A 25,340-nucleotide genomic window follows, 5' to 3' on the forward strand; every position below is an offset into this window, starting at 1 on the left:
GCTCCCAAGGAGTCGCACCGGAAGAAGACAGCAGCCAGCTGCACCCGCTCGAAACACTCGGAGCTTGGGGTAGCACGAAAGTAAGCAACCGTCATCTTGTGAGGTAGGACATCAGTGCGTCTCCGGCTGCTTTATCCGCCGTGGTTCACACACAGCAGCCTGCAAGCAATGCCCCGAATGTAAAAAGGCGACCACGCCTGAAGAAAGAAGGATAACGGGAGGAACTGCATGATGTGACAGTTTAATTGCAGCAAAGGACTGCCAAAAAAAATCTGGCTCCAATAGAGGAGTCAGAGTGGAGAGAGGCGAGTGCCATATCTGTGCAAGAATTAAACGTAGCCAAACCCCTGCAAGAACAAGCTCATGGCACAACTGGCCAAGTAGGATGTGAGACTAAGGGTGCCGACATATGTCAAGAACATAATGATGGCTACACTAGCCCCCATCACCACCACCAATTTTATGGGTTTTTATTTGACGACGGTTAACTATTATATAAGCTTGGACTCGAATTTATTCAACATCTATGGGAATCACAGAGATCAAACGACGCCGGATTGGTTACCAGACAAAATTGACTCTCCACAGGACTGACCGCAGATTTTGGGCGAGAAAAGCGTGTATGCTTCCAAGCAAGCTTATTACTCATCCTGTCATCTCGGAACAAAAGAGAAAGAAAAGAAGACAAAGAGAATAAGAAAGGGCAGAGTGGAACATGTATTTCCACGTAACTTTCAAGCAGAGGCGAACGTCACACCTCTCTCCGTGCTAGTCCATCCCCTGTCATGTGTCTACCCGACACGCCCTCCATTTCGGATTCAGTTTCCCCGCTAGATACTAGCAAGACCAATTCTATCTAAAGAGTTCCTTCATAAACCTGCTGCCAGCTTCGTAGCGTTGCCCATTTATCCCCATGGATGGCTGAAGTCCTTTAGTTTACTACAGCTCGGCAGTTGGCACCTTGTCTTGGCGTTTTGATAGTTGAGCCGGGGGTAGTACAGGGTTGTAAGACCTTGAACTTGAATATATTCAACGTCTACGGGAATCACAGAGATTAAGCAACGCAATACGACTACATTGTTATTGCCTTATCGTCTACTGTTATTGCTAGTAGAAATACGGCTATTTGGGACTATCTAGAGCCCCATTTTGGGAGTCCGGAGCTCTTGAGCAGTCCGAGTTCTCTGACATCTGCTTTTCCGTACTTCCGCCGCCCATTTCCACGTGGTCTCGGGTCCCAGACACCGGATTTGATTTGAATTTGATTTGAATATATTTAACGTCTACTGGAATCACTAAGATCAAACGACGCCGGCCAGACACTATTGTATTGTATTGTATTGTATTATTTTACGTCTACCTACCAATTATTTCGCGGTAATACGACGGCATATTCCGGACAGGAGCCGTTGGCTGATGTCAGCTTCCCGTGACTCCTCCTGGGCGGTCAGCAATTGCAGGTTTGCTTGGATTTCGGGCGCCTCCTATGACTTTTTAGGGTCCGGCGCTTGGGCCAGGATGGCTCTCTGTCCAGCATTGCCCTAGGGCGTGCCTGCGGGGTTCCAGGTATTTTTGGTCTGCGACGACCGCGTGTAATCTAGTCTAAAAGGCCGCCGGCTATCGGCACGGGGGGTAGGCCCCGGCAGAGTACAGCGGTTTTGTCCTTCCGTATGCATGGCGTCATACTTATACCCATTTTAGAGGCCCCTTCAACATCCCAAAGAACACCCAGCTTCTATGGCGCAGGGGTAACGCGTCGCACTTGTAATCCATCGGTTACAGATATGCGAAGATCCGCGGTTCGAATCCGCGTGGAAGCATTTCTTTTTTTGTTTCTTTTCAGACCACTATCATGATGGAGATAATGGCGACTTGCAAAAAACTGCCCGGAGGAGGGAACCCATCTGTCACAATCGAAGGAATGGGAGAGGTGAAACCCACACCAGCCAACTCTCCCTCTTACAACCCTCGGGGGGGTACCTTTGAGGTCTGGCGCCTCCCCTTCTTCCGGGCTGCTAGAGGACGACGCCTATGACACTGATAAGCGTCTTTCATTCTTTTCTTTTTCTTTGACTCTGTCATGGATTCAGACAATGAGCTGTGGAGCCTTGAGGCCGCTCTTGCCCAACTTTGAGGAACAATCTCGTCGTCGACTCGCCCCCTTTTTCACGACAACTTTCGCGATCGCCAACTCCTCATCGCCACAACACCACTCCAACTCAAGGAGTTCACCTTCACGCTCAGGACTGAGTATTTGAGAGTTCACACAGTCCACACCTTTTTCTTATGTTTTGTTTTTTCTCGCGCTCCTCTGTCCTCGGACAGACTGGTGACTGTGGCAGGTCACTAGAAAGGGGGCTGCCTTAGGTCACATCCACACCGCATGAGGCAGCGGCCACTAGGGCGGTGGAAGGATAGACCATGAGCCCTCGGATGCTCACACAGTATGGTTGACTTTCTCGTCGCTTGACGGGATGCCCAGACTGCACTGGAATCTGTTGTCTTGTCTCCATGATCTTCATGGCTTCAGGACACATAGCAGATTTTTCAGAGGAACGAATGTTTGTGGGGAAGTTGGGAGTCGATTCCACTTCTGGGTTTAGGGTTTGTCTGGGGTTTTTGTCGGTGGGGAAAGGGGGATGTGGAAAATGGGAAAACCAAAGGTGTTGCAGCAGCCACGCATAGAAGGACAAAACCACTGTACTCCGCCGGGGCCTACCCCCCGTGCCGACAGCCGGGGGCCTTTTAGACTAGTTTTTACACAGGGCCTCCACCAACCAAAAATATCAGGTAACCAATCCTAGAACCCGACAGGTACGCCCTCGGGCCGCGCTATACAGAGACCCTCCTGGCTATATTGCTGGACCCTAAAAAGTCATAGGAGAAGGTTGAAGTCTATGCGTTCCTGTCACTGCGGACCGCCCGGGAGGTGCTCCCGGCCGGAAGGCCGTCGTATTACGGTGAAATAGCTGTAGGTAGACGTTAAATAGTACAATCAATCAACAATCAATCAACCCACACCAGCAAAGGAACCAATGAGATGGTTGGGGCTTCACATCGACTCTAGCCTACTCTTCAAGGGCCACGTAGAGAGAACGGCAGCAAGCATCAACCGAGTAGCCAACGGCCTGAGATACCTGGCCGGATGCTACAAGGGAGCAGACACAACATGCATGCTGAACGCAGCCCGAGCGTGTGCGCTGAGCAAAGCCCTATTTGCATCGAGTACATGGATGGGAACTGAGACGACAAAAACAGCAACAGAAAAAGTTAACGTTGCAATCAGAAACTGCCTGAGGGCAGCACTGCCCATGTACTGCACGACACCAAAAGAGTGCCTGCACCACGCAGCAGGCCTCCCGCCGATCGAACTCCTGTGGGAGGACGAAAGGAGAAGGGAAGCCATACGCTGGCACACACTGGACATAGATCATACTCTGCGAGGAGGAGCACATAATCCAGTCGTGATGAGGCTACGAAGACTGCTTCCGGCGAGAATGGAAACACACATGACACTGAAACCGACAGTCGCAGGACCAAGCATGCCCCCTCGAAAGTGGCTCAGCAAAGAGAAAGAGGCTGAGAAACACAGAGAGGAGGTGGACATGGCCACTGTAGGAACACTCATAGCATACTCTGATGGCTCGAAAGACGCAAAGGGAAACACAGGAGCAGGATGGGTCACCACCATGGACGGAACCACCCTGGAAACAGGACATAGTGCTCTGGGCAAATGGGTGGAGGTTGCAGACGCAGAAGCGTACGGGGCATGCGAAGCAGCCAAGCGGGCCGTGATGCACACAGACGCCGAGGAAATCTGGATATGTCTGGACAACCAAGGAGTAGTCGACCGACTGCGCAACCCGCAAAAGCGAAACAGTACCTCCCAGGACATCATTGACAGAACGAAACGGATCCTAAACACGTGGAAGAACAGAAAGGACAGGAGACGCGTCCAAGTGCTCTGGGTCCCAGGACATGTAGGCCTGGAGGGAAATGAACAAGCCGACGCTCAAGCCAAGCTCGGATGCCTCGGACACATCCGCGAACCCCGCGTCAGTCTGGCAGGGGCAAAGAGGTGGAGGCGAAACCAACTGCGTGAGGAGTACGAGAAATGGTGGAAAGGGCAAAAAGGATATCGCCCATTGCAGGACATTCCATGCAGCCCCCCGTTTCGAACGCCGGGCTACAAAGGAGTGGACAGAACGGAACTGGGGCATATCCTGGCAGCCAGGACGGGACATGGAGACTTTGACCAGTACCATGACCGTTTCAATCACCAATGCCCACGCAAATGCATCCACTGCAAGCAGCCGAAAGAACGAGGACACATGTGGACGTGCAAGACTTTACCAAGGCCGTGGGGCCAGAGGTTCACGGACAAGCTACTGAAAAACACAAAGGCAACAAAGTACGTTGCTAGCGTGCTACACCGGAACCTAAGGCACCTGCAGCAGAGGTGAGAAAGGCAATCCCCATGGAGGCACAAGGCGCGGATGCAATAAGCTAAGCCAAAAAAAAAAAAAAAAAGAAGGAGGAGGAGGACGGACAAGGGGACGAGGGGGGCGAGGGGGACGAGGGGGACGAGGAGGCCGAGGAGGCCGGGGGACGAACGGAGGGGAGAGGGGAAGAGAGATGAGAGAGGGAGTGCTTTTAAAAAAAAAAAAAAAAAAAGAAGGAAAATAGAAGACAAGAGCGGACGGAGATGTCGAAGGGACGCGGAAGAGAATTCGGAAGGTCCTTTCTCCCGACGCCCAGGGTCTACTAAAAATGCGGCAACCACCTCGCTGAACAGAGGACAAAACCGACGTACTCCGCCAGGGCCAATACCCAGGGCCGACAGCCGTTGGCCTCTTAGACTAGATCACTATATAGGTAGGGCGCCAAAAGCCAAAAAGAACCAGGTAACCAATCCTGGAAACACAACCACCCAACCAGCGGGGAAGCCCTTGGGGCAACGTCTTCCGGAGAAATCTCCTGGCCACAAGGCTGGACCCTCAAAAGTCATAGGAGTATTTCGAAGAGGACGAGTACCTGCAACTGCTGACTGCCCGGAGGAGGGGTCGGAAGACGACATCTCCCAACTCCCCCTCCGTCCAGAACATGCCGTCGTATTACCGGGAAAACTGGTAGGTAGACGCTAAATAGTACATACATACATACATACATACAAAAAACGCCTTTTTTTTTCCCCCATTTCCTGTTCAAGTTGCTCGTCATTTTTAAACACACAAAGCAACAAGGGGTGGGAAAACTGGTAGGTAGACGCTAAATAGTACATACATACAAAGCAACAGGGGCATCGTCGTCCATTCCAAGACCAAGAACATCCATCCCCTGTGATTGCCGTCGTATTGCTGTGGAAAACCAGTAGGTAGACGTTAAATAATACAAACAAACATCCCTGTGATTCTCTTCCTAATACTGTATTCAACCATAGTACTAACCCTATCGATGAAGTTTCGGTCAAGCGTAGTCACTCTCTTGTTACTAGTTTGTGCCCTTATCATCAAAGTGTAAAAGAAGTAGAAGCATTGGAGGATACTTGCATACAAATAAAATGTAAACAAGATATAAAAAAACACAGCGCCTATCATTCGCTTAAGCTAGCTCATAGCATAGTAGGTAGCCTGACTACTAAAGTCAATCTAAGCATTCAAAGACTATATCTAACGAATCTACTAGGCTGTGAGATTGGCACCCAAATACAATAAAAATTCGTTAAAAAGAAACGAGGCCTTGGACATTGCCGGACTCGACTGCTCTAAATTGACAAGACTGGGACTCGAACCCAGGCGGATTTCTCCATCAGGAAACTTTGCGTTAAGGAACGACCTTAACCTGACGCCATAACCAACTCGGCCATCTTGCCATTGAACTCTGGCTGATTTTGCCTTATTTGACATTATGTATGAGCAAAGATTCCGGTGTCTGGCCGGCCCGAGCTGAGCTGTCTGGACACCACAGAGGCAGCCCCCCCCCAAGAAACGCGTAGAGGCAGGTCACTGCCACCGCAGACGACAGGGGAGCGACCACAACCAGGGCAGCCTAGGATGACACAACCAACTCCACGACAGCAAGGGCAACAACGAAGAAGGGGACGAGGAGGGCGAAGTTGAGGGAGAATGGAAGGGGAAGAGAGAAGAGATAGGAGGAGGAAACGTTTGCAGGACAGGAAGGAGATGTCGAGGAGGGCTCCGTGAGAAGGTGTGGAGGGAGCTCTGCTACCAACCACCAGCAGAACGGGAAAAATATTAAAAATGATGCGGCAGCAGCCATGCATACGGAAGGACAAAACCGCTGTACTCTGCCGGGGCCTACCCCCCGTGCCGATAGCCGGCGGCCTTTTAGACTAGATTACACGCGGTCGTCGCAGACCAAAAATACCTGGAACCCCGCAGGCACGCCCTAGGGCAATGCTGGACAGAGAGCCATCCTGGCCCAAGCGCCGGACCCTAAAAAGTCATAGGAGGCGCCCGAAATCCAAGCAAACCTGCAATTGCTGACCGCCCAGGAGGAGTCACGGGAAGCTGACATCAGCCAACGGCTCCTGTCCGGAATATGCCGTCGTATTACCGCGAAATAATTGGTAGGTAGACGTAAAATAATACAATACAATACAAAGGTATAAGTATGCATGCCCACAGAAAAAAAAAGTTTGGTCTCTTAGATCCCCGTAGACGTTAAATACATTCAAGTCCTAGCTTAAAGAACATACAATTACAAAATAATGCAGTAACAAAAAGAAAATACGTTACAATCAGGAAGGTGACCATTTGCGTGTCGTTGGATTTTAGCCATCCCTATGATCGTTGAATAAATTCAATTTTAATTTCAGAAAAAGAAGCATTTGGAAGTAGAAAGCAACAGGAGACACTCGCAACACAGGCACTTCGCCGAGGAGTTCCACTGGAAGATGACATCAACTAGTTACTCCCAACTGGAATACGCCGTCGTATTGATATGAAGTAACAGTGGGTGATGCTAGAAAATACTATATAATAGAATACTAGAAAGGGTCTGTCTTGGGTCCTATCCGCCGCACTTCACGAGGCAGCAGCCATCTAAGAAGTGGAAGGATAGACCATAAGCCTTTGGATGCTCACACTGACGACTTAGCTTAGTCGTTGTTTGAAGGTGGTTCCCAGACTACACTGGGATGTTGTCTTGGCTTCATTATGTTCATAGACTCAGACTTCATGCTCCAAGCTTTAGGAAGCACAGCAAGATTTTCAGAGGAGCATGCGGGGAAGTTGGGGGCTATTTCCACTTCTAGGTTTAAATTCTGTCCGAGTTTTCCGTGGAGAAGTGAGGATGATAATGACGAGGCTATTATACCGTGTTAGGGTCTATCCCCATGTTGAGAGCTTGTGGCCTTTCAGACCTCATCACCACACTGCTACTCTGACTCAAGGATTCTATAGTCACAAGGCAGCAGCTACGAAAAAAAAAGATGGGGATAAACTATGAGCTCTCGAACTTCCACGCAGGCCGAGCTTTTGCCTTTGTTTCTAGGGCATTATTTCCTATCTCACCAGAGTATATTTATGTTCATCTCAGTACGCAGGCGACGAATGCCAACAAATAATTTGTAGTTAGGCTTATAAAAACAGCAAGAGATAAAAGAGCGGTACCCCGTGGCGATCTCAAGCTCGACTCGCAAATGCGGGATAGTAGGACAATGCATTGAGAATCTACAGCCTAAGAACAAGTGTTGAGAAGACTCCCTAACAGCCCTTTAGATTACCTTTCAACTAAAAATGCCAGGCTGTTAATTGTGAAGATATAGGGCTAAACTAAATAGATATCCAGTCTTCTTTTCCACAGATCACAGATAAAATGTTACACAAACATGTAGCGTAGTTCCAAACACCAGCTTCTATAGACAGGAGTCGTATCCCAAAGTTCGGCTCTCCATTGGTGCCAGTTACGCCCATCATTTAAGAACACTGTTGATATCACTTGATCATCACAGCCCCCCAGGGTTTGTACCTATGTTCTAGAAGTTTAAGTAGGTACTAGAAGCTACATCTCAGGCCATGGCTACATTGTCATAAGGTTTTAAGGCTAGTTGCTATCTGTTAGTCGAGAATGTTACTAGTATCATGTAGCAATCGTAGATCTGAGAGGCCTGTAAGTATGCCCTGGGAGTCATAATCTGGATCATGGCAATCTCTTCCTCGACCCCTGATCCCAGCCACCGTCCGTTATCTGGGAACGTCACTGATGGCACCCCTTGATAGTTATGAGACTGTAGGCGTGTTGCGGAAGTCGGGTCCTGGGTTTCGACTCTCTTGTTAGAAGATTCCGATAATATCATTATCATTGCGTGTCACTGTATCAAGGGATGGGGAGACCTGCGCCACTCTTGCAAACACCACTGTCCTAGTGTGCTACTGCCATCGGTCGGGCGAGGCGGTGTAAACAGCCCCCTAGCGTAACTATCACTTATATGAAAGAGGGCCGTCAGCTCAGCTCGTACAGCTTGGACGCCACTGGCTAATTGGAGTAAAGAGCAATGCTTTGAAAAAGCAATGTCTTTGTATATAGTCATGTGAAACAAACTCGCTCATTTCTAACACTTGGATTAGCTTACAAGATAACAAATTATCTCTAACTATTTCTAACTAGCTATTATTTGCCGGCTATTTTCCACGTTGCCGCCCCATTCGAAGTTCATAGCTAGAGAGAGGGGATCGACGTTCCTCGAGTCGGCCAAGGTTTTTTCCCCGTATGTAGATGGAGGCGAGTCCCTCTCCGCGCCGGCATAAAGATATCAGATATCGTTCTCTAGCTAACTTTATTCTTTCATGCCTAGGCAAGTTGGTGCCTTCCAGTTTTTAGTCTTCGCAATGAGAAAAATAAGTGAAAGTTTATTGCATTCTGGTGGGCTCTACTTTGAGTCTGAGGTTAAGCAACCACCGGGATATTCTATTTTCTAGCATGTTTCTAGTCGAGTTAAAACAAACCATGAAACCGGCAAACACAATCCGGTGCTGTTAAACCTGATGATGACTTGTGTGCTAGCGATGACTGCAGCGGCGCGAGCATAGACGAAAGTTCCTCTCTATCGTAGGCTGATGATCGAGACTGTCAAACTAAGTTTCTCGGATGTAAAACAGCGAACCCTCTATCAAGTAGAGGGCGCTGTCAATCATGCCGGAGGAGGAAAACAAAGGCGGAGCAAAGGGGTTTCAAGGTAATTTAGTTCCAACGAAATAACATATGCGTCGGTTCACAATACATGGCCAAAGGCTTCAATCAGTCCTCTCCTATTCCCTCACACTATCCCGGTTTGAATCTAACCGAGTACACTTGGCATCTTTTAAATATCATCACTAGAACACAACTTTCCCACTTTCCCCATCCAACAGACTCAAATGAAGGCTAAGTAGAGATGCAATGTGATATTTGGCTAGCATATGATGTGGTGTGGCTTTTGAGAAAAACACTTTGGCTTTGATTGATTCTTGTTACCGCGGAATACATCTTCAGGTTTACAGCCGCTGACTATGAGTCCAAGACAAGTAGATCTAAAAGCTGCCCAAAAGTAGCACCTTGACCTTGACGTATTTATGCTTATCTACCGCAATAAACGCACAAAGAACCGCATATATAAATTAATACACAATATAATTTACCGAATCTCGCTGTTTTGGCAAGCATGGTACATTCCAAAAAACAAATACAATCTTTAGTCTAAGATGGTTAAATAATGAGCGGCTTAAAAGCCTTCTTGCCCTTCTTCTTCTTGCCGTTCGATGACTCTTCCTCGACTACCGGCGAATCATTTCCGGAAGCCTGAGAAGACGGCCCAGCATTTCCACCAGTCCACGAGAAACCTGTGTCACGATTAACACCAAAGTCTCTGCGCACCGCACCACGGCCGTACCCAAAAATCGTGGTCTGGACTTTGGGCGCCGCAGGAAGTGCGGGAAAAGCGTCTTCGCCAGCTGCGTTCCGTGCTGTGGGGCGGACAGTAACAGGGCGCGGAGCATTAGCAGCCGTAGGACGAGCAGATGAGGATGAGCTAGACGAAGGCAGGGCGGGGAAGGCAGATGACGATGGCGGGCCTGAGTTTGAAGAGGGTGCAACCCAGGTAGCCACAGATGAGCTCTGCACAGGGGCGGGACCGCCCAGACGAGTGCTATTTTTGAGCTTCATCAGACGATTAGATGTTTGGTTCGACGTGCCGCGAGAGGAGACAGATGTAGTTGAAACGACATTAGCCCATCCGCTAGAGCTAGTGGTAGCCCCATGCATGCCGGACAGGCCAGGAAGCGAAGGGTAGTCTTCATTGACAGCGCGCCAAGCCTGTAGAGCATTGCGAAGACTTTGGGTTCGTTCGGGATCCTCATAGAGCTCGGCCAGCTCTCTTACAAGGGTGCTGATGGCGTTTGCGGAGGAGTCGGAGCACAAAGTAAAGAGGGAATCAAGAAAATCGCGTGCTTCAAGAGTGCGGTTCTTGTACGAAGAAACATGTTCGCGGAAAGTTTGTAGCTTACGTTGGTCATTGCCCAACATGCCACTAGCACGCTCAATCACCGTCTGATGTTGAGATAGCTTGAGGCGCTGCTGGGGGCTCATGGAAGAAACATCGACATTGCTAACCGACCCAAGTGGATCAGACGACGGAGCGGAGGCCGGAGGAGCGGGTCGGGATGGGGGAGCCCGAGAAGCTGGCGCTGATGGCTGAGATTGCGGGCGAGAGGACTCGCCATTGCGTAGAGCAAGTTGCCTATGGAAAGCCGCTTCGTCACGCCGCATATGATGCGTGGGAGTGACTATAGGCACTTCTGCATTCGGATCACGCCCGTGGCCGCCTCGGCCTGCTCGACGATTGCGGCCACCCTGGTTCTCGGCCTGGTATGATTGTCTATAGTCAAAATTGGACATATCTACAACGCGGGCATCTCGTCTAACATCTTTCGATAGGGTATTCCCATGTTCCTCGAGCTGATGGGCCTTCAAGTCTACCTCAGACTCAAAAACAACAAACTTCTTCTCCATACAGTTTCTGTCAAGACAAAGGAAATGGTCTCTCATGAAATGCTTTTCAAGGCGTTCGTAGTCTTCAAAGTAATGAGGCTGTCGTGAGTTTTGGCGATCGCAGATGAAACAGCGCTCATGCTTGTTACGGCAATGTTCAAAGAGCTTATCGTCATCGTAGAACCGCTCGTTGCAGAAACCACATATGGGGTGGCCCTTGAAGCCTGACTGGTCTACAGCACCTGGCTTGTCATCTCCTTTGCGCATATGAGTTTCGAGTCCTCTATGTTCGTATAGGACGTGTTCGTGTGTAAAAACTTTTTTGTTTCGTGTACACAGATCACACATTTTCTTCGAATGTGTGCTTTTGACGTGGCGATGAAGATCCGGTAGGCCGAGGCCAGCATAGTCGCAGTCAGGGTCGGGGCAGTTATACCGAAGAAGGAGGACAGTATCACCCACAATGTCTTCGTCAACATATCGAATTCCAATGTTCGAATCAGATGAGGAGATATCACTGTCGGCGTAGTCCTGATATTTTTTGTCGGGATCATTGGTGAAGATAACGTAGTCGGAAGGTGTCTACATATGTTAGAAATTGCCTCGACGAAAGGTAGCACATTCTAGCCCAGCCTATCTAGGACAAGATATCAAGATGAAAGTGTACAAATGCCGCTTACTCTACAATGGGCACAGTCTTTAGTCTTGTACAGAGCACGCATACGAAGACTGCAGATGTGACAGGTGGTGTGGTTGCAGGGCGCAATTGAATAGTGCTGCACAGGGTTAGCGCAGATGAAGCAGACATCCTCTGAAGAATCTGAAGCAGCATCGTCATCAGCCGGTTTAGTGGCGGGAAGCTTCTGCGCAGCTTTGGAGCTTAGACCCGGGGCATTGCCGTTCTGCTTTGCATTGTTCTGTTCCCTATTCTTATTCTGGCCTCCCCGGCCACGACGTCCTCCGCGATTTCCATTGCCGGAACGGCCGCTGCTACGGTTGGCCTCAGTCTTGGAACGGGGTTGGCCCGAATTGGATTGAGAGTCGCCAGCCATCTGGGTTCTACGCTGAAAGACAAAGACAGAAGGTATGATGATAGAAGACGAGAGATCGAGATGGGATTACTCAAAAAGAAAACTTCTCCAATAGATTGGCGAGGAGAAGTGAATTTTGGCTTCAGGTTGAGGGGGAGAAAATCTAAGCAAGACACTGCCGAGGTAAATAAAGGGTCGCTATGTGCTGAAGATGCTAGATGGCAGTGAACAGGAAGCTAATGGATGAAATACAATCTAGACTTTATGTAGTAGGAAAAGTGACAAAGAAACATGATGATAGCCTTTTTTCAATCCCACCTAGACGCCTTGGACGTGGGGCATTCAATGACTAGGGTTAAAACAGTTGCTGACTGCCGATAATTAGCCGTGAGTCATAGTGACTGTCAGAGCTTTAGCTGTTCTGATTGGTGGGTAATAGAGGCTGACGTTTGCGTAACATGAGAAGATAGCTGATGGCTCATATGAAGTCAATAAGAGGACGTTGTTATGCTGAGCCATATCTGAGCTAACTGGCCTAGGGCATGATTGACGGATAGCCTGCTAAATCTTTGACGTTATAATAGCACGTGACGATCGAAATTGGCAGCTGTATATATATATTGATTCAAACTGCGAATTTAAGAGAACCGAAAAAAAACATGACAGTAGCAAAAACAAAGCAAAGCACCATAGCCCAAGCAGCACGAGTATCCGAGGAATAGATGAAAAAAGGTACAAAAACCATATACTGAGGGAAGAAAGCATGGCAAACAGGATTGATGGAGAGCACGCACATCTATAGCAGTAACTCAAGGGAAATAACGCGTGAAGCATGAAAGACAAATGACGTAACTAAAAACAAAATGAAAAGTAGATAAAACAAAAAAATTGAAAAATAAACGCCTGACACCAAGTATCCAAGGAGGCATCAATGGGCCTAAGTAAGAAACGCCAAGGGGAGAGGGTAAATGAGAAAAAAATGAAATGAAAAAAAAAAGAACAAAGATAGAAAGAGATAAAACAAAGCTTGCAAATGGCGGCAAGATAAGCATGGAGAAAAAGAAATGCAATGTAGCAAGCCACACCATCTTCATTCCTCTTCAATGGGATAAAGATGGCTTCCTAGATGCTTGTTCATTTGGAACATGTTGATATTGGGTTGCTTGAAGACAGCCTGCATCAAGTCATCACAACGGATCTGGCGCTTGTCATTGGGGTCCTGTAGCTCGTTACTTTTGATGTGCTCCCAGATCTTTTTAACTACTTGGGGGCGAGACAGCTATATTAAGAGGTTCAAGTGTTAGCTGCACCGGCATTTTGTTTAAAATGTGGAGTGTGTAATCTGAAATTGCAGCAACGCTTACCTGAGGTTGGCCAACAAGCATGGCCAGCTGGTGGCTAAGATTGAAGGGCTTCTGAAAGCCTGTGCCCTTCTTCGGTGGAGCATCAGGGTCACTTTCCTCTTCACCGGGGACTCTCTTGGGTGTCTTTTTGCGGGGCGTAGACTTTTTCTTCGTGACCTTTCCGGACTTGACGCCGTTGGTGCTTCCACGAGTTGACCGCGCGCGACTAAGGCGGTTTTCCTGGGCTTGCAGCTCAGCAGCAAGCTTAGCATCGGCATCTTCAACGCTTAAACTGTGATTATGGGGCTTTGGCGGCTTAACATCATCCTCATCAGCATTACTATAGGTCTGTCCGTCGGTATCGTTGGAATCAGTAGGTGTAGTCGGCTGGGATTGTGTCAAGGCATCGAATCGAGTTTCGATCAAGTCTCGAATCGCATTCTAGTTGAATTGTTAGTTATGGATTTTGCTTCCTTTGTAGCAGCAGACTAGAGGGTCAATGGCAGTGCATGGAAAGTTTGTGTTGCCATGAGTCGCAAGCGCATGTGAATGGATGGACCAGGGCCAGCCTTGGCTTTGACGTCTCACAAAGCCTGGTGATGTTTGATGAGCAGCAACAAATTGAATGCGAGATGAAGTGGCAAAATATCATGGAATAAAGGGCAGGAAACTTCATGGGCACTAAAGCTTCCCAAGCGGTAGATGTGAAAGGAAGTGTGGAAGGGAAGTAACAGAAAGAACATGATCTGCACATAATTCATAGCGTTGAATCCTGTGACGTAGGGAAGTAGAATGAGTCTCACCTTTTGCGAGCTGAGATCTTTTCCGCCCAAGGCCTGCTCCAAGCCAGAGCGGATCTTTTTACGCGTAACGGTTTCAAGATCAGATATGTGAAGGATATTATCGACAATGGCGGTGTATTTGGAGATTTCATCGGCCGTAACTAGTAGGTAATCGAGATATGTTAGAAGCGTTCGTTGCGACAGAAACGGGTTGAGCTGAGTAGGAGGCTCGGGCTTTAGGGGCGGCATCTGTTTTACGTTGCAGTATATATGGTGGGCTGTGGCGGTAGTCGATGCGAGCCCCAAGCTGGAGCTCGGCAGATATTAACATAGATGGAAGCCAAAGGAGGTGTTTGCAAAGCCAAGAAACGGGCAACGAAGCACTAAAAACTTACGAAGATCAGACATGATTGTATAGCGTATGGCAAAGAAGCACAGGAAATATCAAAAGGCAGAATTGGGGTCAGGCTTTGAACACGATGAGACGTATTAGGATAAGGATAAGGATGAGGGCGAGGATGAAAGGATGGCGATGCTAGGAAAACTTTGAAGCACAGCGATGAAGACCAGCCACAAGCCGACGTCAAAAGCCCCCCGTGAAAAAAAAAAAAAAAAAAAAAAAAGAGGATAAAAGCAGGATAAAAAAGAGAAGACGGCGCTTAAATGGCAGCGGCAGACGGCGCAGAAATAGACAGAGGTGGAGAGATGGAGGAAATCTCAAGGGGAAAAATGAAGAGAATAAAAAAGGATATTAAAAGCCGTTAGAGTATCAACCAAGGTGGTTTGTAGAGGACGTAGAAGCTGAACTGATAATTCTGCGTGACTTGCAAACGAAATCAATCGGCTGAGAAAATGCCAAAAAATAAAGAAAAAACCAGAAATAGAAAAGCCGTGCAAAATATGACGGGATAATTCTAGGAGGATAATCGAACCAACAGAAGAAAAAAAGGTATAAAAAAACAAAGAACAAAGAACGCTGCTTGCAGACCAAGAAATGCAAGTGCAAACGCAAAGAGCAAACAGTGGCGCCAAGATAGGATAGAGGTTAGTGTACGTTATGGTACGAGTTCTTTCGACGCCTTAGCAGTTCCTTGTTCAGGCTTTTTACCTAGGCGAGGATGGGCCAAATACAAGGTCTAAAGCAAGAGTTTAAATGGGTAAAAAAGAAGGTAAGGGGAAAAAAAGAAAAAAAAAAAGAAAAAGGCGTTGGTTGTTAGAAAGAGCCTAGGTCAAAAACTAGAAAGGGAAATCGCGTTTCTGGAAGTTAGAGCCGTGACCATCAAGTCGCCAAGGGGATTAAAGCTATAGGGTTCTACACAAGAATCTGATAAAGAACTTGGACTTCGACAGAAAAACTAGCAACTGCACGAACCAAAGCAAGCAACTTCCATTTGACGGATTAATCAAGATAGGGCAGCTGCTTGAAGTTGATGTATATACAAGCGCGTTGCCAAAAACTTACTAGCAGGCCTGTGGAATAAGGAAAGCCTAATATTGAGGTTATTCTGATTAGTCATCTCAATCAAAATTACAAAGGGCAAAAAAAGGCTTTGCAACAAGTTCCACATTTGGCTCAGACAAAGGAAAAGAACCTCACCTTATTAACCCGAGATTCTACAATGTCATCCCAGCCATCAAATGACAATAAGCCTACGGCCTCATCTGAGGCTCTGGTGAGCGAGGAAAAGAGGCAGCAGTTTCGGGCGTAAGTCAATTTAACGAACCGAAAGAAGAAGCCTGGGGACACAACCAAACTGGCCGACTGAGGCCGGTTCATTCTAGCTTTGAAACTTCCAGCACCAAATAGCAGATGCACCTTAGCAGGCCAATGGTATCTAATGTTTTCTAAAGCAAGGATATGAGCAAGTACTTTGACCCGTGCCAGGAGGCAGCGGATCGCAGCATTCGCTGTTTGCACCGGAACCCAAATGATAAATCTCTGTGCTCAGACTACTTCCAGTAAGAAACAATACAGACTTGGTGTGTAGACCAGAATTCGCTAACCATGAGCTAATGGTGCCAGGGCATATCGCGACTGCAAAAAGGCTTGGGTGAGTCTCGGTACTACTCTGATGTGTAAGTTGACCGGTAGTCCGCTAACCCGCTTTCACCATAGCTTTCTCAGAAGTCGTCGAAGTGGTTTTGAACTCACCAGCTATTCACGTAGGCTTAGACCGGGGGCTCTTCAACATCTCCATCTTCGTCCGGCCCGCAATACAATCAATACGTTAATTTACAAACACTCTCTCTTGTTATATAAACCCACCAAGCTGGCGAACGCACATAAGATTTATGGTTCCGATGTATATTGTAATATTAGTAACACCATGGCCCACTAAGGCCTCACTACGTCCATCCGGCCACGATGGGCGAGCTAGATATACTCTGCTTGGGTTGAGAGTAGGCAGTAGGGATGTCGTCTTATCTGGGTTAAAATTTGGTGTAGGGTTAAATCCAGCCACCCCCTGTCTAGTCAGCTTCAGCAAGCTTGAGCTAGGGAACAAGCTTCAACCCACACAACAACTTGTTCAACCTGTCCCTATCCATCTCCCCTAACAAATATATCTTCACATAACTACGGTCTCACACTACGTTAACTCGTCACCATTGACATCATGGCTATATTTTCCGGCACCACACTAGTTGCCACGGTGTCGTTGCTGCACCTAACACTAGCATATTTCTTCCTCACCAGTCCCACCACGATTGCTGACCAGGCACTTGTCTATATTCTGGGCGAGAGTATGGGCCTACCGCACTCACGTGGCTTCGATATACCATCGGCCCCTCTAGCTTTAGTGTCGGCATTGTTGCTCTACATAGGAGTGTCGGACCTGGTTAGTTTGAGTATGCCCGAGGACATTTCGGTGTTGTATTACTGGGGCAGTCAAGGTCAGTCCAGTGCATCATGCTTGCGCTTCTAGAATCTAGCTTTTACAGTACATAAGCTAACCATGTCCCACTTCCATCCCCTGAAGCTCCTGTCCGCTTTTTCTTCTCCCTGTTCGGTGTCGTCTACTCTTTCCTCTTCTCTGCTAGCTCTCCACTCTACGGGGGCACCAGCAACCGTGGCCATATGGCCCATCCAAGTGCCCATGTGCATAACCCGCAATATGTTCCGGCCACGTGGGGGGGCGAGGGTTTCAAAAACCGCGTATTGTTTAGCTTTATGTTTGTTGAAGCTGCTTTCTGGTTCTGGGTCTGGGTGACACTGCGGGAGGAGCGGCATGAGGTTGTACGTCGCCATAGACGGGATGTGCACGAACATGATGAGTAGAAGAGGCACATTTGTTGATTGCGATTAATCTGGATGTTCTCATTAATGGCTGATTTATAACTATAAATATATCTCAATAGGGTGTTCTGTTGTACAGTTGTGTTAAACTCCTTTTGTCTGCACCAAATAATTTCTAGTTATGTCTACCGCCGCCAAATCTCCCTCTCGCTACCACTTCATCTGCTCCCAGCCTATAATGTTGGTCTTCCAGCTAGAAACAATGGCCCTAGCCCATGTAGCTGAAGGCGAGCCTTCTAGACCCGCCGTGATTCTCACAGCGTGGGTAAGCCCACTATCGCTGTCTTCGGCAGGAGCAAACGCCAAGGCCACAAGCTTTCGCTCGAAGCCAGGCTCAGTCACCACCCCCTTTGCTGAGGCAAGCCATGACTTGGCCTTGGCCATTGCGGCTGCAGAAGATGTCGCCAATGCCTTCATGTTTGACGCAACATCTTTGGTGGGTGGCTTAGAGGGTTTTTGACGTCCGTTGAAGGCGGTGATATAATCGAGAGCTACCCGGATAGCATTAGCTGTATCGCGGATGTACCACAGGTCATGCAGCGAAGAGAAGAACTTGAGTGCTTTTTCTGTCGTGTCTGAGGTACTTGATAGCCGCTCTTCAATAGTAAAAACTAGGTCTCCTAGTGCACCAATAATGGCATCGACAGCAGGCTTCTTGGCAGCGCCAGCCTGGGCAGCTGGGGGACAGGATGACAAGATAAACAATGTTAGCAACGCAACGACCTGGTAGTGTGTGTGTTCAGAGGGAGTAAGCTTGTCAGCTGCATCGGGAGATAGGTAGCGGCCAAACATGTTGGCGAGGCGACTAAGCTCCTCGGCTACATAGACTTCATCCAGTACTATGGCAGATGGAGAGGGCTTGTAGAGAGAAGGTGGCTTGCAGTTCAAAGTTGAAAAGAACTTCTCTGACAGTATAGAAAGTTGTGTACGCGTGTTCTACGATGTGTTAGATGGTGTTGAGCTACAGGGCTATCATGTGGTAGTATAGTGCACTTACAGAAGGCTTGGGCCCTATTGAAAGTGTATCGTAAATAGGCATAACAGAAGAGCTTTCGAGTTTGGGGAACGGGCCGAAGTCAATCGTCTCAGAATAGACGGCGATGTCAGCCATGCGCCCTATACATAGTTAGCCAAAAGCTGTTCCCATTTAGTCTATTTGGAGAAGGTAGCTTACATTCTTCAGCCTTCCCTGTGAAAGCGCGATGGGCTCTTTGCTTCTCAAGGTATCCCATGGCTCGCGTACTGCTAGTCTTCAGACTGTGAATGTACTTGGGAATCTGGATGATGCTCGAATAACTGCGGGCATGAATAGCCTCGACAATAGACTTGGGCATTTCTGTCTTAAACACAGTTTCGTAGTATGACAGGACGGTCTTGACGATGCGGTCATTGTATACAAGCACGGGTGAAATGGTGGATAGTCTGTCAAGAAACAGTGGCGCCAATGAGTCTACAATAGTTCTCTTGACGTTCAGTACGTCCCAAGTTTCCTTTGCCCGCCATGCAGAGCCAATGAGAATGTGTAGCCTGACAAGAAGAATGAGAACAGTGTGATCCTTGGGAGTGATGTGCAACTGGTTTTCTAGAATTGCAATGGCTTGAAGAAGGTACGAGAAGTTTGAACTGCAGACGTTTCCAGGGGTCAGGCCGCTGAGGTTTATAAGAGTGACGGCAATGAGAATGGAGAAGTCAGGTGACAGCTCCAGCTTAGCGTTTTTAGCGTCAGAAATCTCCATATCCTTGAGCAGCGATGATATTTCGCTATTTTCAGTCTCACTATGGGGTTGTGAAAGACTGCGAAGATTAGTACAGGCATCCCGAGCGATGGCCCGGAAAGCATCTGGAGGGCATTGCTGACAGGTGGCAATCAAGAACCTGAGTTTGCCAAGTAGCGCACATTTAAGAACCACCGCCACTGGCCTGGAGACATCCTCTAGAGGGTTTGAGATAGCAGCTAGCAGAGCATCCATGTCTGAGGTAGGCATTCTCTGGACTAGAGGCCGCAGATCCTCAAACCGAACCACGATAGTGAGTTTCTGGACCATTTCAGTCATGCAAGCGACAGCATCTAGGTTTGATCCAGATGCCGAAGGCGTACCCAGCTCGAAACAAGCAAGAATCTTGGCCATGGCTATGGTACGGCGGTGGATGGCGGCCGAACTTTCAACTGACGCGGCTTCAAGCAGAGATCGAATTTCCTGGATCACTCTATATACTGTTAGGGGATAGAGCCAGAGGTATAGAAAAGGGTAGGACTTCGTAACAGAGGCAGGCAGTCATGGACGGAAGACAGTAACATACCCGGGGTTGACCTCGTGTACATAACGAGCAGACTTAAGGCAGTACTGCCAAAGAACCCAGTCGGAAGCTAAGACAGATGGCTTCCACGTGGAAGCTGTGCTCTCAGGGTCTGTAATGCCGGCCTTGGTGAGCTGATAGACACTGGGCCAATCCTCAAATTTTTCGAACACACGAAGGGCTGTGAGGAAAGGCTCCTTCCGTCCCAGGCGGCACTGGGCAACAGGTCCAAGAGTGTCATTTTTAAGTAGAACTTGCCAGTCTTTAAGGGAGCCCTGAGACGAGAGTATGGTATAGTAGACGAGTACTTCTTCCTCTTGCAGTGCTAGAGCCTTGGGAGCTGCGGCTGTGTCTTGATTCTACGCGAGTGTGAGTTGTATTTTTCTCAAGAGGAAACGTAAACAAGAATCGAAGCAAAGTGGCCACCTACAGCCTTGAGAGCCATGCGGGAGGCCAGTGTAGCGTAAAGCACTCTCTTCACCTTAGCATGCTGATCGCTAGTCTAGAAATATAGATTAGCCTCCAATCTCAGAACGATGATGTGAGCCGCACCAGAGAAAGCAGAAAAAGAAAATATACCAAGGGAGGAAACCCACAGCTAGCAAAAAAGTTACGGCGATGTTCCAGAAGGTGAAGAAACGATCCTGCTTAAAGCTCCGGTCCTGGTAGGCGGCGATTTGTTGGGCGCTTTCCAGGTCCCAGTTTCGTAGACACGCCTCGAAGCACTTGACCATGGCCATGCGGTTAAGCTTGCCAGACTTGACGGCCCGAAGCCGGAGAGGACCAATGACCTGACGAAAGAAATTTTCGCCGGCAATGTCCTTAGTAGCCCAGTCCAGCAATTCGAACGACTCGATGTCACGAATCACAACTTCTTCTTGGAGCATCTTGTGCGCGTGGGCTACGGCAGCGTAGCGGGAAACGGGTGTTTCCATTTGGGCCTCCACAGAGACCTTGAGGATCTACGATAATGTCAGCAAATTCACGAAGCGAGACTTTCGGGCGCTACGAGCTAGTGGATATAGGTACCTCGTGGTATTGGCGGTCCGTCATGTTAGCATGCTTTGCAGCCAGACGAGCAACACGTTGCCAATCACCATCGCTATAGGCCGATTGCACCTGAAGATCAACGCCGCGTTTAAGCTTAGGAATATTCCAATATTGTGACATCATGACAGGGGAGGGACGGGAAGGGTATGGCGCCGTGCCAAAGACGTGTAGCTATATCAAGAGCCGACAAGACGGCGAAGATGATCGTCATCAAAGCTGCACAGGAAAAAGACCCCACTATGCGATGACCTTAGAAGACCCTAGAAGACCCTGCCATAACTGCGGGGCTACTAACTGTGTTAGGGTTACTGGTCCTGCATCGCTATCGCTCTTTGACATAAGGGCAGGTTGTTTAGATTGCTTCCAGCAGCAGTGACGATAAAAAATAGCAAGCATCTCCATCGTGTTCCGCCAGTTCTCCGCTTCAGCTCCAAAAATTCTAGCTGCACAGGGCCGGGCAGCAATGCATTGCTCCCTCCCCCATGCAAATCCTTGATCATGGGGCATCCGCACCTGATGCGGAGCTGTATGTAGCTATCAAGCAAACCGAGGGGCCGTCTAGCACTATCTGTCCATGAAAAGCCTAGAAACCATTCAGACCTATCCAAAGCCGTCTTGTTATCTCAATCAAGGGCACATAGTTAGCTACTAACACGGGCGTGAAACCAAATGGTAATCCTTTATCTCTATCCTATCAAGCACTATATAAACACGCCAATTCCGCTAGGATATGGTCTAGGCTGTCAGAATAGCCAACCATGGCCATTTTTGGGCGTTCTAGAATCCTCAACATGCATAGCCGGCCTTCAGGCTAGCGGCAAGCCAGGTCAAAGACCGCTTTTGATCCTGGCCAGCTTCCACATCGTCTATTGGACATTGCGTGTTGGTATGAGCTTGGTGTATTACTATTACACCATTTTTCCCACGACGCAACTTCGTTGACTGCAACTCCAATGCCAGTTTTCCGCGGAAAGCTAGCTGCCATTGTTACCAGCTCTGGCACTGGTGTTTAGTGCTGCACTGTAAGTACTAGAACACACACCATAGAGAGCAACCGATGAAATTGCGTGTCTCTGAGAGGGGGGGGGGGGGGGCAGGAGGGGGGCGATGTTTATCTTGTGGCTCGAGATCTGCAGGATTTCCTCGGATTCTGTAAGAGGGGATGATAGGACCGCCAGGTTAAAATAGAAAGATACGAAACTGGGCCTGTAGTATATAAAGAGACAGCTTCCCCTCCTTTGAGCGCCGCTCAAAACATTAGTCTATCACCACCACCCATTATTTTGTCCAGTACAGCATGGAAGCGCTTGCAATGGACATTGTTGACAATAAGGCACTATATGCACTTGGGCTGCTGATAACAGCCGTTGCTTTGATCATCGCTAAACTGCGATCCAAAAGCCGTTGCCAAAGGCCATCGGTAATACACGCGTGCCTAGCCGTACTAGAAGTCTTCGAATAGCTAACTAGGAGACGTTCGCTCCGCCCAATAGATTCTGCCTGAAAAACAACCACAGCATGTCCTGCCGGTTATTGAGTCGTCCGAAAATGTCAGCCTAGAAACAACAGACCCGGAAAAGTTCCGCCCCTGGAAGCCCATTTACAACATCACCATGGGTGAGACCTACCCTGCTATGGATCCTACACTGTGGCCGTTCTAACAAGATAATAGCTATTGAGCGGGACTCTCCTTCAAATCTCATCTGCATGGACAGAGAGTACGCTGAGAGAATTGCCATTCGCAAGGCCATTATCGAGGAGTTCCCTGAAAAGAGTCATGGCTATATGCCCGAAGGCGTCGACTCGATCCATGAGATCTACTCGTATCTGACCGAGACCTACCTGCCCACACGTTACCCAACAATCTTTTCTGTTGTTGACGGTCGCTTTAAGAATGCTGCCACTGGCCAATCCTATCCCATCTTCTCGCACATCAACCTCACGCACGAAAAAGGGGCCATCCTGTTTGACCCACGGGCTATTCTCCGGGCCCTGGGCGAGATTGTGCAGGAGGACCTCTTCCTGCTAAAGCAAGACCCCGAGAATGGCCCGCATCGCCTCGTAGCCTTTGTGTGCTGCTGCCCGAGTGGCTTTGACCCGTCCGAGAAGCTAGGATTAAGCCTGAGAGATATCCATGCACCGGTGCCGTCATACGACAAGATTGGCGCAAGTATGGAGCGTTTCTTCTCGCGTCTTGAGACTGGCAAGAATGTCAAGAGGACCAACGTAAGTTCATGGAAACCCACAGTCTAGGCCAGTACAGGCCGCCCGCCCCCCTCTAAAACGCCAGCATGCTAATGCGATAATCCCCCTCCTCCTCTAGTGGTCTGTCACCACTCACTCCAACCTCTTTGATGTCTCGCTCAACCACATTAAAGGTGACATAAGCGTAGAAGAACAAGATCAGGAGATTAACTGCGAGACATCTTTTGCCCGCATTGAGCGCCAGACACTCTCTCGGTTGCCCAGAACCGGTACTGTCATGTTCTCCTTCAAAACATACCTGTACCCACTTCGAGACATCAAGGCGGAGGGTTTAGGTCCCAAATTGGCAGAGTCAATAGAGGGCCTGAAAGTAGGAAATGCACCAGGAATGTGGAAATATAAAGGTGCGATTCGCTGGGGAAAGTCTGTTTGCGAGTATATGCGGTCATAGGATTTTCTAGAAATCTTTGTTAGCTATAAACTATGTTGGCAATAGAGACTTGAGTACATGCCTACAACTTAACCCCATATTAAGGGTTACGTATTAAGTGGAGACCTAGGAGGAGCTTCCAACATCAAGCATGAGCAACTGTCAACACTACATAGTCGTCTTTATAAACACAATATATTCTACATAACTGCAAGATGACATGAAGCTAAGCTAGAAGAATCTGTTCTGACAAGGCATATCTCATACTGTTTCTAACTACTCTAAATCTACGTTGCTTCTTTAACTACCCCCAATGGAACCCACAATCGAACGAGACAAGCACCTAGCCTACTGGAACCGCTGCTACAAGTCGTTTCTACCTTCACGCTACACGGCTTCAGACAGCACACGCGCTACATTTGGTTGCTTCATTCTCTCGGCACTTGATCTCCTCGCCCAACCATCGGAGACATACCCATCCTCATCAGTCTTTCTCACATCCGAGGACCGTGTACGCCACTACGCATGGGCTCTCGCTCTTCAACACCCTACAGGAGGCTTTGCTGGCTCGCCAAACCAGCTGTTGCCATTTTCTATCAACCAAACTGCCACCGGAGAGCCTCAGAAAGGCCCGCCTGATAGCAACTGTGCCAATCTAGCAGCCACTTTCTTTGCACTCACTATTTTAGCCCTCGTAGCCGAGGAGGATACCGCACAGTATGCCTTCCGCGATGTTAACCGCGTGGCGACACTGGCCTGGCTGAGGCGACTGCAGCGTGAGGATGGCAGTTTTGGCGAGGTTGTCAACTCAGAAGGCCAAATCTTCGGCGGTCGGGATATGCGCTATTGCTATCTAGCAGCGAGTGTTCGGTGGATGTTGCGGGGTCAACATGAGCGAGGCTCAGAGTTCTGGGTAGAGGATATCAATGTCGAGGCTCTTGTAGCACATATTCGAAGGGCTCAGGTTAGTACTAGCATTTGATGCGCACACGGGATACCTAAAGACTGACATTTCCTAGACATATGATGGAGGTATTTCGGAAAGCGACTACAATGAATCGCATGGTAAGAGCGCATGAGAACTAAAAGCTACTTATTTCAAACACCACCACTAACCTATTCACAGCCGGGTACGCATATTGTGCGATTGCTGCCCTAGCGCTGCTAGGAGCTGGAGAGGATACCCAGCCTTCAAACGGGTCTCCGCCGGACACCATTGCGAGCGGCGTACGCAACATCAGCAAGCTCATAGAGTTCCTAGTCTATCGTCAGCAGAGATATCTAGACGAGGAAGATGAAGATGGTGACCTTGTTGAAATCCCACCGCCCACGACAGCCGTACCCACAGACACTGAAACAGCTATCTATGGTCACGTTGGATTCAACGGGCGGCAAAATAAACCGTCTGACACATGCTATTGTTGGTGGGCTGGTGCGACTCTTGCCGTACGTTGTGTGCCCCCTTGTCTTTTCTCTTTTTTTCATCTCCATAGTTCCGCATAGCTAACTAGTTTCCTTTCTTTTCAGATACTGGGCCACAGCAACATCATTGATGCCATACCTGCCCGCCGCTTCCTCGTTGACAAGACGCAGCATTTTGTCGGAGGCTTCTGCAAAGCCCCTGGTGGCTTTCCAGATATATACCACAGCTATCTTGGCTTAGCAGCACTAGCAACCATGGGTGACCCAACTCTACCCGCATTCGACCCAGCGCTGTGCTGCTCGAGAGCGACAGTGAGGAAGATGATACAAGCACGAAACGGGTTGTTCAACACAAGAACCCAAGCAAAGCATAAATGTTAGGGAAATATATGACAGCTATCCTAGGTGAACACTATAGTGGTATATTCTATTCTATCTAGTAACTGGAAAGTTGTCCTGTGGCGCCAGATCCGGTGCAAAAGCAAACTAACAAAG

At 48.6% G+C, this 25,340-nt stretch overlaps 6 protein-coding genes across 6 annotated transcripts; 3 read left to right on the top strand and 3 right to left on the bottom strand.

The window, feature by feature from the left end:
* Positions 1–3,035: 3,035 nt before the first annotated feature.
* On the top strand, positions 3,036–4,463 carry HOO65_020515 (putative double-stranded RNA/RNA-DNA hybrid binding protein; the record flags this gene model as incomplete). Its single annotated transcript, XM_071000088.1, has 1 exon — positions 3,036–4,463. The coding sequence occupies one exon, from the start codon at positions 3,036–3,038 to the stop codon at positions 4,461–4,463; it is 1,428 nt and encodes a 475-aa protein (XP_070861153.1).
* A 5,245-nt stretch (positions 4,464–9,708) lies between these two features.
* Positions 9,709–12,041, bottom strand: HOO65_020516 (Zinc finger protein; the record flags this gene model as incomplete). The annotated part of the gene is made up of 2 exons (XM_071006506.1): positions 9,709–11,571; positions 11,670–12,041. The coding sequence occupies 2 exons, from the start codon at positions 12,039–12,041 to the stop codon at positions 9,709–9,711; spliced, it is 2,235 nt and encodes a 744-aa protein (XP_070861154.1).
* Positions 12,042–13,110: 1,069 nt separating this feature from the next.
* HOO65_020517 (Upstream activation factor subunit spp27) lies at positions 13,111–14,394 on the bottom strand (the record flags this gene model as incomplete). The annotated part of the gene is made up of 3 exons (XM_071006826.1): positions 13,111–13,299; positions 13,385–13,804; positions 14,167–14,394. 3 exons carry the CDS (start codon positions 14,392–14,394, stop codon positions 13,111–13,113), a joined length of 837 nt encoding a protein of 278 aa, XP_070861155.1.
* Positions 14,395–15,764: 1,370 nt separating this feature from the next.
* HOO65_020518 (uncharacterized protein) lies at positions 15,765–17,422 on the top strand (the record flags this gene model as incomplete). The annotated part of the gene is made up of 5 exons (XM_071006684.1): positions 15,765–15,850; positions 15,997–16,104; positions 16,169–16,221; positions 16,822–17,037; positions 17,094–17,422. The coding sequence occupies 5 exons, from the start codon at positions 15,765–15,767 to the stop codon at positions 17,420–17,422; spliced, it is 792 nt and encodes a 263-aa protein (XP_070861156.1).
* Positions 17,423–17,590: 168 nt separating this feature from the next.
* On the bottom strand, positions 17,591–20,908 carry HOO65_020519 (N-acetyltransferase B complex (NatB) non catalytic subunit; the record flags this gene model as incomplete). Its single annotated transcript, XM_071006367.1, has 7 exons — positions 17,591–18,376; positions 18,438–18,556; positions 18,615–19,648; positions 19,742–20,097; positions 20,169–20,240; positions 20,335–20,700; positions 20,768–20,908. The coding sequence occupies 7 exons, from the start codon at positions 20,906–20,908 to the stop codon at positions 17,591–17,593; spliced, it is 2,874 nt and encodes a 957-aa protein (XP_070861157.1).
* A 1,493-nt stretch (positions 20,909–22,401) lies between these two features.
* HOO65_020520 (Geranylgeranyl transferase type-1 subunit beta) lies at positions 22,402–25,226 on the top strand (the record flags this gene model as incomplete). The annotated part of the gene is made up of 7 exons (XM_071006432.1): positions 22,402–22,405; positions 22,461–23,014; positions 23,112–23,397; positions 23,825–24,387; positions 24,443–24,488; positions 24,550–24,869; positions 24,951–25,226. The coding sequence occupies 7 exons, from the start codon at positions 22,402–22,404 to the stop codon at positions 25,224–25,226; spliced, it is 2,049 nt and encodes a 682-aa protein (XP_070861158.1).
* Between the last annotated feature and the right edge of the window lie 114 nt (positions 25,227–25,340).

The sequence above is a fragment of the Ceratocystis lukuohia genome (assembly GCF_044167205.1).
Source record: "Ceratocystis lukuohia strain C4212 chromosome Unknown Supercontig2_pilon, whole genome shotgun sequence".
Classification (NCBI taxonomy): Eukaryota; Fungi; Ascomycota; class Sordariomycetes; order Microascales; family Ceratocystidaceae; genus Ceratocystis; species Ceratocystis lukuohia.